The sequence below is a fragment of the Vipera ursinii genome, assembly GCF_947247035.1.
Source record: "Vipera ursinii genome assembly, chromosome: 3".
Taxonomy (NCBI): Eukaryota; Metazoa; Chordata; class Lepidosauria; order Squamata; family Viperidae; genus Vipera; species Vipera ursinii.
Genome location: NC_139516.1, coordinates 3,978,279 through 3,992,799, shown reverse-complemented (window position 1 = coordinate 3,992,799; position 14,521 = coordinate 3,978,279). Strand labels below are relative to the sequence as shown.

Here is a 14,521-nt window from a genome sequence, read left to right as displayed (position 1 = left end):
TTATAGCACTGATGACATTCCCTAGTTGGGTCATGAAACGTCTGCAAGAAAACAACCAAGCTCAGAGAGCACCAAAGACCCCACAGTGGTCATGCTCCTCCTTCTCTCCTCCTCCTGTCCCCTCCTCTTTCACTCCTCCTTCTCTTCCTCCTCCTCTCTGCAAACCCCACCCCCTTCTAACGCTGATGATGTTACCTAGATGGGTCATTAAATGTCTGCAAGGAAACCAACCAAGCTCAGAGAGCACCAAGGACCCCACAGTCCTCCTCCTCCTCCTCCTCCTCCTCCTCCTCCTCCTCTTCCTCCTCCTCCTCCTCCCTTCCTGCACTGATGATGTTACGTAGTTGGGTCATGAAACGTCTGCAAGAAAACAACCAAGCTCAGAGAACACCAACGACCACACAGTCGTCCTCCTCCTCCTCCTCCTCCTCCTCCTCCTCCTCCTCCTCCTCTTCCTCCTCCTCCTCCTCCTCCTCCTCCTCCTCCTCCTCCTCACTTCCTGCACTGAAACAACCAAGCTCAGAGAGCTCCAAGGACCCAAAAAATTCTCTTCCACTGATGTGTGATTGCTCTTAATTCTTCACTTGTCTTTCCTCCAGGTACCTTCTGGGAAGCATGGACTGGCAACTTTGGGGACTGGCTCTCTCTCTCCACGTGGCTTTCTCAGCTTCTTGGGACTGTGTCTCTTGGTGTTCCCTGTGTGTCCTTCACAGCCAGGATGAGGAGAAGCCCATCAACCCTCTAGTAAGTTACAGCAGAGGTTGGCCACAACACTGTTTTGCCAAGGGTCAAGACAGGGATCAGGTGCCCGGGCAATTGGTTCTGTTGGATCTAGAAACACTAAGCACACCGGTAAATAAAGAGATTGTACAAGCTTTGTTATATTATGCTATGCTTTTCATTCTGTTTGCTCAGACAGAGTTAAAAGCATAACATAAAAAGCAGATACTGTATATGTTATATACATATTTACATGTCCCCTATACTGACTCTGCAATTGAGGGAGAATAGAATAGAATAGAATAGAATAGAATAGAATAGAATAGAATAGAATAGAATAGAATAGGATAGGATAGGATAGGATAGGATAGGATAGGATAGGATAGGATAGGATAGGATAGGATAGGATAGGATAGGATAGGATAGAAAATATAGAATGGAATGGAATGGAATGGAACGGAACAGAACGGAACGGAATGGAACGGAACGGAACAGAACAGAACAGAACAGAATAGAAAATATAGAATGGAATGGAACAGAACAGAACAGAACAGAATAGAATAGAATAGAATAGAATAGAAAATATAGAATGGAATGGAATGGGATGGGATGGGATGGAATGGAAAAGAATAGAATAGAATCATGGAATAGAATAGAATAGAATAGAATAGAATAGAATAGAATAGAATAGAATAGAATAGAATAGAATAGAATAGAATCATGGAATAGAATAGAATAGAATAGAATAGAACAGAACAGAATTATATTAAATGTTTTAAATAAGGGGTCTTCAAACTTGGCCCTTGTATGACTTGTGGACTTCAACTCCCAGAATTCCAACACGCCAAGCCTCGATTGACAAGCCATCATAGTTAAATCCAAGCAAAATCACGTTATTTCACAGTGGTTGCGTGAACTAGGCTTATCTGAGCAGGGCCTTGCGTGACTTGTGCATTTGGCTTCTTGTGTTTACAGCAGGGGTCTTCAAACCTGGCCCTTTTTTGACTTGTGGACTTCAGCTGCCTGGCTGAGGAATTCTGGGAGCTGAAGTCCACAAGTCATAAAAGGGCCAAGGTTGAAGACCCCTGACTTACTGTATGCAGGATGTGGAATTATGGGATTCGGAGTCCCCCGCCCTTTAAAGTTGCCAACATTGAAAAACATTGCTCTAGAAATTTAGGAGAGTGAGTATTGTGGTGCCCTTTGAAAACATTGGAAAGGGATTGGTAAAAATGTCTACAAATTATGTAAATGTAGACTCAGTCATCCAGGCCAAAAGCGTGGAAAAAAAGTTTAAATCGGGGCAGCCCGACCAAAGTTTATTAAATGGAGATGTTTCGTTACTCATCCAAGTAACTTCTTCAGTCAAAATGAAGATTTTTGGTTAAGCAAGAGGGTCAGAGAGTCCTTGGAACAAAATAACCTTTTAATTAACCTACTGGCCTGGATGATTGAGTCTACATTTACATATTGCATTTCATTTTGGGGAGAGACGCCTGCAAGAGTCTAGTTCATTCCAACGAATCTCTGACTCTGCCTAACCCAAAATTTCCATTTTGACTGAAGAATTTACTTTGACGAGTATCAAACATCTCTTTTTAATAAACTTTGGTCCTATCGCCCTTGGAGGTCATCTAGTCCAACCCCCTGATCAGGCAGGAAACCCTATACCATTTTCAGACAAATGGCTGGGCAGTCTCTTCTTGAAAACTTCCAGTGTTGGAGCATTCACCGCTTCTGGAGGCAGGTTGTTCCACTGATTAATTGTCCTCATTGTCAGGAAATTTCTCCTTAGTTCCAGGTTGCTTCTCTCCTTGATGAGTTTCCATTCGTTGCTTCTCATCCTGCCTTCAGGCACTTTGGAGAATAGCTTGACTCCCTCTTCTTTGGGGCAGCCCCTGAGAGATTGGAAGGCTGCTATCGTGTCCCCCCTCATCCTTCTCTTCATTAAACTAGACATCCCCAATTCCAGCAACCGTTCCTTGTATGTTTTTAGCCTCCAGTCCCTTAAATCATCTTTATTGCTGTTCTCTGCACTCTTTCTAGTGTCTCAACGTCTTTTTTACATTGTGGTGACCAAAACTGGATGCGGGATTCAAAGCGTGGCCTTACCAAGGCCTTGTAAAGCGGTATTAAGAAGCCCAGCCCAGCAGCCAAAGCTGTTCATTTGATGCCGCCGTACATATTTAAAAAGAGGAAGGGTTTAATTGTACGGTCAGAGCCACCATTTTGAATTTTTCTGAGCTCCCCTGCCTGCAGGAGTTTCAGATGGGTGGAGAAACACGCTGCAGGAGACCCCATCCTCACCAATAGCATCCTTGGCTATCTTGGCCACAAGAAAGAAAGTTCAAAATTAAACCCCACTCTCCCCACCCCCACCCCCCCAAAAAAAATTGGAAAGAAATTCTCCAGCATCCTGAGAATCAAGTAGAAACTGGGAAGCTGGTTTGAAAGAGAGGGAAGCTGCCAATGCAGGAGCTCAATAAAGAAATAAATTACAGGTTGACTTGCAACCACAACGGGACCCCAAATTTCTGTCGCTAAGCAAGTCACTTGTTAAGTGAGTCCGGCTCCGTTTTACAACCTTCCTGGCCACAGTTGTTAGGTGAATCCCTGCAGTTTTTGAGTTAGTCAGACGGTTGTTAAGCGAATCTGGCTTCCCCCAGGGACTTTGGTCCTCCGACGGTCGCCAAAAAGGATCGCATGACGCTACAACCGTCGTAAATACGGGTCAGTTGCCAAGCGGCTTGATTTTTGACACCTGACCACGGGGGATGCTGCAGTGGTTGTTTAAGAGTGAAAAACCAGTCCTAAGTCCCTTTTTTCAGCGCTGCTGTAACTTCAAACGGTCGCTAAATGAACGGTCGTAATTCGAGGACTGTCTGTAATTCTCTTGGCTGTTTTTTTTTCCACCCGCAGCACTGCACTTTGGGGTGCCAAGGTAGCTTGGGGTCCAGTGTGGAATGGAGGAAATGTGAGGGTGTCCTCTTGGTCTTAACTTCCTTTCCGACGGAGGAGGACGACACTGGCAGATCCCAGGTGAGTGTGAAAAGGTGTTGATACACACACACACACACACACACACAGAGAGAGAGAGAGAGAGAGAGAGAGAGAGAGAGAGAGAGAGAGAGAGAGAGAGAGAGAGAGAGAATATTCAAAGCTGACAAGATTTAGGGAGATAACTGCAGGGGTAGGCAACCTTGGCTCTTTTATGACTCGTGGACTTCAACTCCCAGAATTCCTGAGCCAGCCATGCTGAGGGGAAAGGGAGAGGTTTACAAGCGGAGCCATGCTGGCTCAGGAATCCTGGGAGTTGAAGTCCGCAAGTCATGAAGGGGCCATAGTTCCCCCATGCTGGCTCAGGAATTCTGGGAGTTGAAGTCCACGAGTCATGCGGGGGCCATAGTTCCCCCATGCTGGCTCAGGAATTCTGGGAGTTGAAGTCCACGAGTCATGAGGGGGCCATAGTTCCCCCATGCTGGCTCAGGAATTCTGGGAGTTGAAGTCCACGAGTCATGAAGGGGCCATAGTTCCCCCACGCTGGCTCAGGAATCCTGGGAGTTGAAGTCCGCGAGTCATGAGGGGGCCATAGTTCCCCCATGCTGGCTCAGGAATTCTGGGAGTTGAAGTCCACGAGTCATGAGGGGGCCATAGTTCCCCCATGCTGGCTCAGGAATCCTGGGAGTTGAAGTCCACGAGTCAGGAGGGGGCCATAGTTTCCCCATGCTGGGCTCAGGAATTCTGGGAGTTGAAGTCCACGAGTCATAAAAGAGCCAAGGTTGCCTACCCCTGGCTTAGTAAGAGGGCTCGTCTGAAAAGCAGTATGGCGCTTTTCGGCCAAACACTAGAAATAAATGCTGATTTTCAGCAAAGCCATTGTAAAACATGAGCACAGGACGCTGTGCACACACGAAACCATGTGTGTTGTGTTGCTGAGTGCCCAAAGTGTGGTTATATCATCCTGGAGGATGCGTGTGTGAAACAATCGGAAATTCTGAACCGATTTGTAACCCAACCTGAGAAGCCTCATTGAGGGCCGCTGCTCTGCTTGCCGCTCTAGATGTCTAGACTCGGGGTCTGTCCCTCTTTCTCTGAGTGCTCCAGCTGACCAGGAGATGCTGGGGCTGGATCAGCCTCCAGGGGATCCTGGCTTCCTGATTCCTGAGGCCGACCAGCCAGAAGAACAGGCTCAACAGATTCCAGGTCAGAGTCAGACTTTGAATTGTACGTGAGGAAAGAGTTGGCTGGCCTCTGGAACAGGTTGATGATGACTGTGGCTCAACACGTCTTCTCTTTCTCTCTCTCTTCTCTTCCATTTTTCTCTCCCCTCCGCCCTTCCCCTCCTCTTCTCCTCTCCTCCTTCCTTCTTATATTTCCTTCTCTCTTCTCTTCTCTTCTCTTCTCTTCTCTTCTCTTCTCTTCTCTTCTCTTCTCTTCTCTTCTCTTCTCTTCTCTTCTCTTCTCTTCTCTTCTCCTCCTTCCTTCTTACATTATATTTCCTTCCCTCTTCTCTTCTCTTCTCTTCTCTTCTCTTCTCTTCTCTTCTCTTCTCTTCTCCTCTTCTCCTCTTCTCCTCTTCTCCTCTCCTCTCCTCTCCTCTCCTCTCCTCTCCTCTCCTCTCTTCTCTTCTCTTCTCTTCTCTTCTCTTCTCTTCTCTTCTCTTCTCTTCTCTTTTCCTCTCTTCTCCTCTCTTCTCCTCTCTTCTCCTCTCCTCTCCTCTCCTCTCCTCTCCTCTCCTCTCCTCTCCTCTCCTCTCCTCTCTTCTCTTCTCTTCTCTTCTCTTCTCTTCTCTTCTCTTCTCTTCTCTTCTCTTCTCTTTTCTTCTCTTCTCCTCTCTTCTCCTCTCTTCTCCTCTCCTCTCCTCTCCTCTCCTCTCCTCTCCTCTCCTCTCCTCTCCTCTCCTCTCCTCTCCTCTTTTCCTCTCCTCTCCTCTCCTCTCTCCTTCCTTCTCATTTAATATTTCCTTCTCTTCTCTTCCCCTCCCTTCTCTCCTCTTCCTCCTCCTCTTCCTCCCCCCACCCATTTTCTCCAACAGAGTCTCCTCACCAAGGGAGATGTCAGCCAGTCCTACGGGGGCTTCTTCCAGAAGACCGGGGAGAGGGCAGGCTCAGAGCCGGAGGCGGACGAAGACAGTCTAGAGATGCTGGATATTGGAGATGTGGTCTCTCGCCGAGAGGGAGAACCAGATCTGAGCTCTCTCAAGGCGGAGACGAAACGCTACGGAGGCTTCCTCCGCAAGTTCCCCAAGCGAGGCTCCGGGGTGGTGGGCACCGAGGAGGAGGAGGAGGAGGAGGAGGAGGAGGAAGAGGATAGGAGTGAGCTGGAGGAGCTACACAAACGTTACGGGGGCTTCATGCGCAGGATCCGTCCCAAACTCAAGTGGGACAAGCAGAAACGCTACGGCGGGTTCCTGCGCCGTCAGTTCAAGGTGACCACGAGATCAGCCGAAGGGCCCAAGGCCACCTCTGAGGAGCTGGCTGACCTATAAGAGGCCCAGATGGTGGCAGCCCGGTTCTCCTCCTCCTCCAGCTGAAACCCTTCCCCAAATCACGGAGACCACCCCCCTCAATCCCTGGCCCCTAGCTTTCCCCTTCCCTGTGCCAGCCAAGCCATGCAGAGAGCCTCTGCGGATCTGACCAAGAAGGAAAGGTATAAACCAGCATTGGTGGCTTAAGAGTCAAATGTGTTTCTCAGATTGGTGGGGTGGGCTTAGTTCAGACATGTCAAACACAAGGCCCGGGGGCCAGATCCGGCCCGCGAAGTGGTTTCATGTGGCCCGCGAAGCCATCCTGGAAACAGTGAGGGAACGGCCCCCACTGCCTTGGCCCTGGCCCAGAGACCCTCCTTCTGCCAGAGACCCTCAGGTCTGTCCCACTCCTGCCCAGGCCCCCATAGGCACCCTTGATACGAACGATGTAGAGCTGCCCACGCCCACCCAGTAGGCCATACACACTCTAGCCACGCCCACCCAGTAGGCCACACCCACCCATACCATACCCCCCCGGGCCCCTGAGGGCAACCGCAATGCTGATGCGGCCCTCAATGAAATTGAGTTTGACACCCCTGGCTTAGTTGGACCCCTGGCTGCATTTATCCAATGAGCTAAGCTTGATTAGGTGAAATCTTTTTTTTTCTTGAGGGGGGGGAGGTCATTTTTCTGCTTTTCAAAGATGTCTAAAACGGGCATCTCCAACCTTTAGAATAGAATAGAATAGAATAGAGCTGGAAGGGACCACGGAGGTCTTCTAGTCCAGCCCTCTGCTCAAGCAGGAGAACCTAGACCATCTCAGAGAAGTGACTGTCTAGTCTGCTGTTAAAAATCTCCAGCGATGGAGCGGCCACGGTTCCTGGTGGCAAGCTGTTCCACTGGTTAATTGTCCTCACTGTCAGGAAGTTTCTCCTTAATTCCAACTTGCTTCTCTCTTTGGTCAGTTTCCAACCGTTGTTTCTCATCGTTCCCTCTGATGTTTTGAAGAATAACGTGACCCCCTCCTCTTCTTTGTGGCAGCCCCTCAAATACTAGAGTGCTGCTATCCTGTCTCCCCTATTTCTTCTTTTCTCTAGACTAGCCAAACCCAAGTCCTGCAGCCGTTCTTCGTATGTTTTAGTCTCCAGGCCTTGGATCACCTTAGTTGCTCTTCTCTGAATTTTTTCCAAACTCTGAACATCTTTTTTGTGATATGCAACCAAAATTGGCTGCAGTATTCCAGGCGTAGAATTTCAACTTTCAGTGGAATTCCAACTTTAAGACTTGTGGATTTCAACTCCCAGAATTCCCCAGCCAGGCATAGGTCTTACAATGGCCAAGGTGTAAAAGATTTTTCTATAGTTCATCCTCGATTTACGACCCAAAAGAGGTCAGAATTTCTGTTGCGGTTGTTCAGTGAAGTTGTGCCTGATTTTTACAGTAATCTTTTCCCCCCACAGCTGTTAAGCAAAACAATGCGGTTGTTAAATGAATCACGCCATCGTTAAACAAAAAACAGCTTCCCCCATTGATTTTGCTTGTCAGATGCTGCAGCCCTCGTAAATACCTGCACCTTGCCAAGGGCCCGAATTTTGATCACATGTCCGTGGAGATGCTGCAACGGTCGTACGTTTGAGGACCAGTCCCTTCTTTCAGTGTTATGGTAATTTTGAATGGTTCCTAAATCAACCGTTGTAAATGGAGGACTATTTGTATGATATTCCAGCCTAATTAGCCCACAATACTAACAATTAATATTAGCCAGAACAATAAATCAGTGGAACAACTTGCCACCAGAAGTTGTGAGTGCTCCAACATTGGACGTTTTTAAGAAGAGGCTGGACAACCATTTGTCTGAAATAGTATAAAGTCTCCTGCCTGGGTTGGACTAGAAGACCTCCAAGGTCACTTCCAGCTTCTATTCTATTCTATTCTATTCTATTCTATTCTATTCTATTCTATTCTATTCTATTCTATTCTATTCTATTCTATTCTATTCTATTCTATTCTATTCTCTGTTATTTCTATTTCCTATCCTATCCTATCCTATCCTATCCTATCCTATCCTATCCTATCCTATCCTATCCTATCCTATCCTATCCTATCCTATCCTATCCTATCCTATCCTATCGCATTGCATTGCATTGCATTGTATGCTATTATCTTCTACAATCTGTTATTTCTATATTCTATTCTATTCCATTCCATTGCATTCCATTGCATTCCATTGCATTCCATTGCATTGCATTCCATTCCATTCCATTCCATTCCATTCCATTCCATTCCATTCCATTCCATTCCATTCCATTCCATTCCATTCCATTCCATTCTATTCTATTCTATTCTATTCTATTCTATTCTATTCTATTCTATTCTATTCTATTCTATTCTATTATTATGTTATTTCTATTTTCTATCCTATCCTATCCTATCCTATCCTATCCTATCCTATCCTATCCTATCCTATCCTATCCTATCCTATTCTATTCTATTCTATTCTATTCTGGAATAGAACAGAACAGAACAGAACAGAACAGAATATAATAGAATAATAACTTTATTGTCACTTTAAATGTACATTAATCAGCATACATTAAAATGAAATTTGCTTGCCTTCAGCTCTCAAAGGGTGACCAACTCTGATTTACACTACATAAACATGACAAAAGATTATGCATATACCCCCATAGACGCACATATATGACACAGAGAAACAGCACCGTCTAGTTCGGATGTGTAGATATACATATTTTATAAAATATTAAACATATTTTATCCATAGTAACTGATTAGCATCAACAATGCCCTGGGTCAGCCACACCAGCGTCGCACAATTCTGAATTAATTCTCTTGAATTCACCCTCTCCTTAGAAAAGCTACGTGAAACAGCGAAAGTCACAGCCCCCAATTTTCCGGGAAAAGCAATACAAAAACTCTCTATGGCAGGGGTCTTCAAACTTGGCCCTTCCTTTTATGACTTGGGCATGCGTCCCTGGCTGAAGAATTCTGGGAGTTGAAGTCCACAAGTCATAAAAGAGCCACGTTTAAAAACTCCTGCTCTATGGAAATAAATATTTATTGCCCTGTACACCGCCCTGAGTCCTTCGGGAGAAGGACGGTATAAAAATATAATAAATAAATAAAAATATAATAAATAAATAAAATCAATCACAGACCAAACTCCAAGTGACTAAAGCAATAGATTTCCCCCTCCCCCTTTTTTTTCTTTGTTAAAAAGAAATGCTCTAATGCTGTACAGACAGGCCTTGACTTACAACAGACATGTCAAACACAAGGCCCGGGGGCCGGATCCGGCCCACGAAGTGGTTTCATGCGGCCCACGAAGCCATCCTGGAAACAGTGAGGGAACGGCCCCCGCTGCCTTGGCCCTGGCCCAGAGACCCTCCTTCAGCCAGAGACCCCCAGATCTGTCCCACTCCTGCCCAGGCCCCCATAGGCACCCTTGATGCCAATGATGTAGAGTTGGCCATGCCCACCCAGTAGGCCATTCGCACTGTAGCCACGCCCACCCAGTAGGCCACGCCCCCTGGCCACGCCCCCCCCCCGATGGCAACCACAATGCTGATGTGGCCCTCAATAAAATTGAGTTTGACACCCCTGACTTACAACCACAAACTGTTCCTCAAATTTCCATTGCTAAGAGAGACAATGGTTAACTGTGTTTTCTCCATTTTGCGACCTATCTTTCCACCGTTGCTAAGTGAACTGCTCTCAATTGTTCAGTTAGTAACGCAGCTGTTAAGTGAATCCGGCTTCCCCATTGACTTTGCTTGTCAGTAGGTCACAAAAGAGGATCGCGTGACACCACGCCCCCCGGGACGCTGCGACCGTCATAAATGTGAGTCAGTTCCCCTAAGCATCCGAATTTTGATGACGTCAGCCTGGGGATGCTGCAAGTGTGAAATCCGATCCTAAGACCCTTTCTTTTTTCCGGTGCTGTCGTAAGTATGAATGGTCGCTAAATGAACTGCTGTAACTTGAGGACTACCTGCTGCATAAATGAATATCCTCATTGATATGTATTAATCACAGAAGCACTTGAAGGGCGTTTGTTTTGTGCAAATACCGAATGATGGCTTCCTTTTCTGATTTTCATATTTTATTTCCCATCGATTTCCCTCTGTTCGTGAATTCATGAATTCTCACCCCAACATGAGGGGAGAATCTACTTTCCAAATGTCCCAAAGATAGTTTTTCACGAGGCAACCGGACTCTCTTTCTTTTTTTTTTTCTTTGAAGACCTTTCACTTCTCACCCAAGAAGCTTCTTCGGGTTCTGACGGGATGGTGGGGAATGGAAGGATTTATACTCCTTGCGGACAGCTGATCTTTTGCATCCTTTTTAGAGAGTTATTGAAGCCACTTGGAGGTTTATCTGCGTCCTCAAGTGGCCTCAACGACTCTCTAAAACAGGGGTGTCAAACTCAATTTCATTGAGGGCCACATCAGCATTGCGGTTGCCCTCAGGGGGCCAGGTGGGTGTGGCCTGGGTGGGTGTGGCCTACTGGGTGGGCATGGCTAAAGTGCGTATGGCCTACTGGGTGGGCGTGGCCAGCTCTACATCATTCACATCAAGGGTGCCTATGGGGGCCTGGGCGGGAGTGGGACACATCTGAGGGTCTCTGGCAGAAGGAGGGTCTCTGGGCCAGGGCCAAGGCAGTGGGGGCCGTTCCCTCACTGTTTCCAGGATGGCTTCATGGGCCACATGAAACCACTTTACGGGCCGGATCCGGCCCCCGGGCCTTGTGTTTGACATGTCTGCTCTAAAAGAAGGCAAACGTCCAGCCGTCTGCAAGGAGTATAAATCCTTCCGTTTCCCACCATTCATTCAGAACCCGAGGAAGCTGCCTGGATGAGAAGCGAAACGTCTTTAAAAGGAAAAACAAAGAAAGTCCAGTTACAGGGCTACCTGTAATGTGAAAAATAATCTGACTTTCCCCCCCCCCCCGCCCCTCTAAGCAATTGGCGATCAAATACAAGCAGTCCTCAACTTATAAGCATTCATTTAGTGACCATTCAAAGTTGCAGCAGCATTGGAAAAAGTCATCTACGATCGGTTTTCCTACTTATGAATACCATTGCAGCCTCCCCAGGGTCAGGTGATCAAAATTCGGACTCTTGGCAACTGACTGGCATTTGCAACGGGTTGCAGCATCCCGGGCTCGCGTGATCCCCTTTTGCGACCTTCTGACAAGCAAAGTCAGTGAGGGGGAAGCCAGGTTCGCTTAACAACCGTGTTACTAACTTAACAACTGCAGAGATTCACTTAACTGTGGCAAGAAAGGTTCTAAAGGGGGGCGAAACTCACTTAACGACTGTCAATCGTGGCCATAAGTCGAGAACCACCTGCGGCTCCCCAGGCCTTCACCCCTTCCTTCCTGCAAGAGGCCATTAGAGCTGAGCTTGAAGAATCCAGCCATTTTGGATCTCTGCTGCCATCTAGAGGATTCTGGTGAGACATGCTTTTTTTTTTTAAAGATAAGATAACCTTTATTGTCATTTTTTACTGTGAGCACAATGGCGCACATCAAAAATGAAATTTAGTTGCCCGCTCTCAAAGTGAGACACATACATGACACACACCTAAAACATACTACATACAACATGTGTATAGACCCACACCCCTACCTATACATAACAATAAAATATTAAATACTGTCCAACTTGAATATATAGCAGAAGGAGAAAGCCTGGGAGTTCACAAGGTTAATGTTGTATGGTTGCAGGTAGTCCTTGATTTATAACCGTAATGAGGCCATTATAATCGTAAGCTGTGATGGTCGTAAAGCAGGCTATCCACCTGACCAATCCAATATTATGACCTTTTTTTTGGGGTGGCCACCATCAAACATTGCAAAAAGGTCGCAAAACCAAGTTGGTCACGTAGGTGAACCACTTTACGATCGTCAGCGCTTATAACTGTAACGGGCTATAGGTTCCATTATAAGATGTGTCGATCTGCTAGGGCAGGGGTAGGCAACCTCGGCTCTTTTATGACTCATGGACTGCAACTCCCAGAATTCCTGAGCCAGCCAGGCTGGCTCAGGAATTCTGGGAGTTGAAGTCCATGAGTCATAAAAGAGCCAAGGTTGCCTACCCCTGTGCTAGGGCATTCTGGGAGTTGAAGCCCACACTTCTTTTGAACGTCATCCAGTTTGGGGAAAAAAAAACCTACCATAGTAGGCCATAACAGAAATCTAGAGAGCCAATTAGCCTGCCATTGCAAGTGAAAAGTCGCTTTTTCGGTGAATGCAAGAATAATCCTGCATAAATTAGATCTTTTGAAGACAAGGATTGTGCACTGACTTTTTGTGCTCATTGTGCTCAATTATTATTATTTTTTTTTGCTATTTTCCTGGCTTGGATCCACTGGGGTGAGAATTCATGATTCCGTATCCGGTAAAATGTAAAATTTCTAGAAAGCTACAAGCCACTTCGTGCACACCTGTCATCTGGGATTTGAAGGTAGCATGGTGGGATGTTTCGCTCAGGTGGACCGGCGTTTTTTGTTAATTTCCATACACTTTTTACATTTTGTGTTAAAGCCACAAGTGGTTTTAGCAGCTGGTAATTAGCAGAGCTAATTAATTCTAGCCTGGATGCTGGAAATGTTTCCCTGCACGTTTGTAAGGAAAACCCAGGGTAAGAATAAAGGCAGTGCTAGAACTAAGGAGAAATGTCCTGACAGTTAGAACAATTCATCAGTGGAACAGCCTGCCTCCTTGTGGATGTTGTGAATGCCGTCCTCGACTTACAACTATGAGTTTGAGCAACCGCTCAAAATGACATAAAAGCGACCGGTCCTCGCACTTACGACTGTTGCAACTTTCCCAAGGTCACATGATCAAAATCCGGACACTTGTCAACCATTCACGATGGTGGGGCAACATCCCAGGATGTCATGATCAAAATTTGCGATCTTCCCAGCTAGCTTCTAACAAAAGGGAAATCGAAAAGGGAAGCCGGATGACCGCACGACTCATTTAGCAAAGGCAGTGATTCACTTAACAACCGTGGCCGAAAAGGTTTTAAAATTGGGTGCCACAAACTGAACGGCCTCATGGTTCCCTCGCTCGCTGGCTTGCTTAACTATAGAAATTCCCATTTTGATTGCGGTTGTCACCCAACGGTCTAATCCGATGGTGGAATTCGAACTCTGCGCTGCTTGGCTCAGCACTTCCCCCCTGCACAAAATCTCTTCCTGTCCTTGGTGGTGTCTTTTATTTCTTTTCTTTTTTTTTTTTAAATGTGTGCTGGTTCTTAGGGGCGGCGGGCAAATTAATTCCGCGGTTTTCAGGAAGACAAGCGAAGCGAAACAAAACGGCAGACAGTCTGGGCCGCCAAAAATCTCCTTGAGGTCTCCCCTCGTTCTTTGCTCGGCGATAAATAAAATGATTGCGTTAGTGTCTGTCTCGGAGTTGTTTTTTTTCTTTCATCCTGAAATAATATACATTATTAGTGTGCATTCGATTCCTTGGTGGACTGCAAAAGCTCCCGGACACGCTCTTAAGAAAAACGGGGGTGCAAACTTTGGAATTGTACACACCGGAGAAGTTTGAAAAGATTGTTTAAACTGCTGTTCAGTTTTCAGCCTCCAGTGCAAAAAAAAAAGCCCCCACATCTGGATGCATCAAAGGTCAGTTGTGCAATTCACTTATTCCAAAATAGACCAGCATCACGCAAAGAATGGTTCCTCCTATACAACAGACTCATGAAGATGGAAGAAGTTCCGTCATGAAGATGTTCCTTTGCAATTTTTCTTCAGCGGTCTTCAAACTCGGCCCTTTTATAACTTGTGGACTTCAACTCCCAGAATTCCTCAGCCAGGCACGCCAAGCACGCCTGGCCGAGGAATTCTGGGAGTTGAAGTCCACAAGTCATAAAAGGGCCGAGTTTGAAGACCCCTGGTTTAGGATCACTGCTTTATACAAGTACAGATAGCCCTCGACTCACCAACAGTTCATTTTGTGACCGTTCAAAATTGCAACGGCACTTAGGACCGTTTTTCGCACTTAACGACCGTTGCAGCATCCCCACCGGTCATGTGATAAAACTTTGGAACCTTGGCAACTGACTCGTATTTATGACGGTCGGAGCATCTCGGGGTGGTGGTGTCACGTGATCCCCCTTTTGTGACCTTCTGACAAGCAAAGTCCATGGGGGGGGGGAAGCCAGACTCACTTAACGACCGTGTTGCTAACTTAACAGCTGCAGGGATTCCCTTAACAACCGTGGCAAGGAAGAGTTGTAAAACAGAGCAAAACTCCCCGGACAACTGTCTCGCTTAGCAACGGAAATGGTGAGGCTCAGTTGT

The 14,521-nt window shown here is 46.5% G+C and overlaps 1 protein-coding gene across 1 annotated transcript; it reads left to right on the top strand.

Moving 5' to 3' along the window:
* Positions 1 to 615: 615 nt before the first annotated feature.
* PDYN (prodynorphin) lies at positions 616 to 6,208 on the top strand (the record flags this gene model as incomplete). Its single annotated transcript, XM_083358115.1, has 3 exons — positions 616 to 744; positions 3,640 to 3,759; positions 5,756 to 6,208. 3 exons carry the CDS (start codon positions 616 to 618, stop codon positions 6,206 to 6,208), a joined length of 702 nt encoding a protein of 233 aa, XP_083214241.1.
* Positions 6,209 to 14,521: the final 8,313 nt, after the last annotated feature.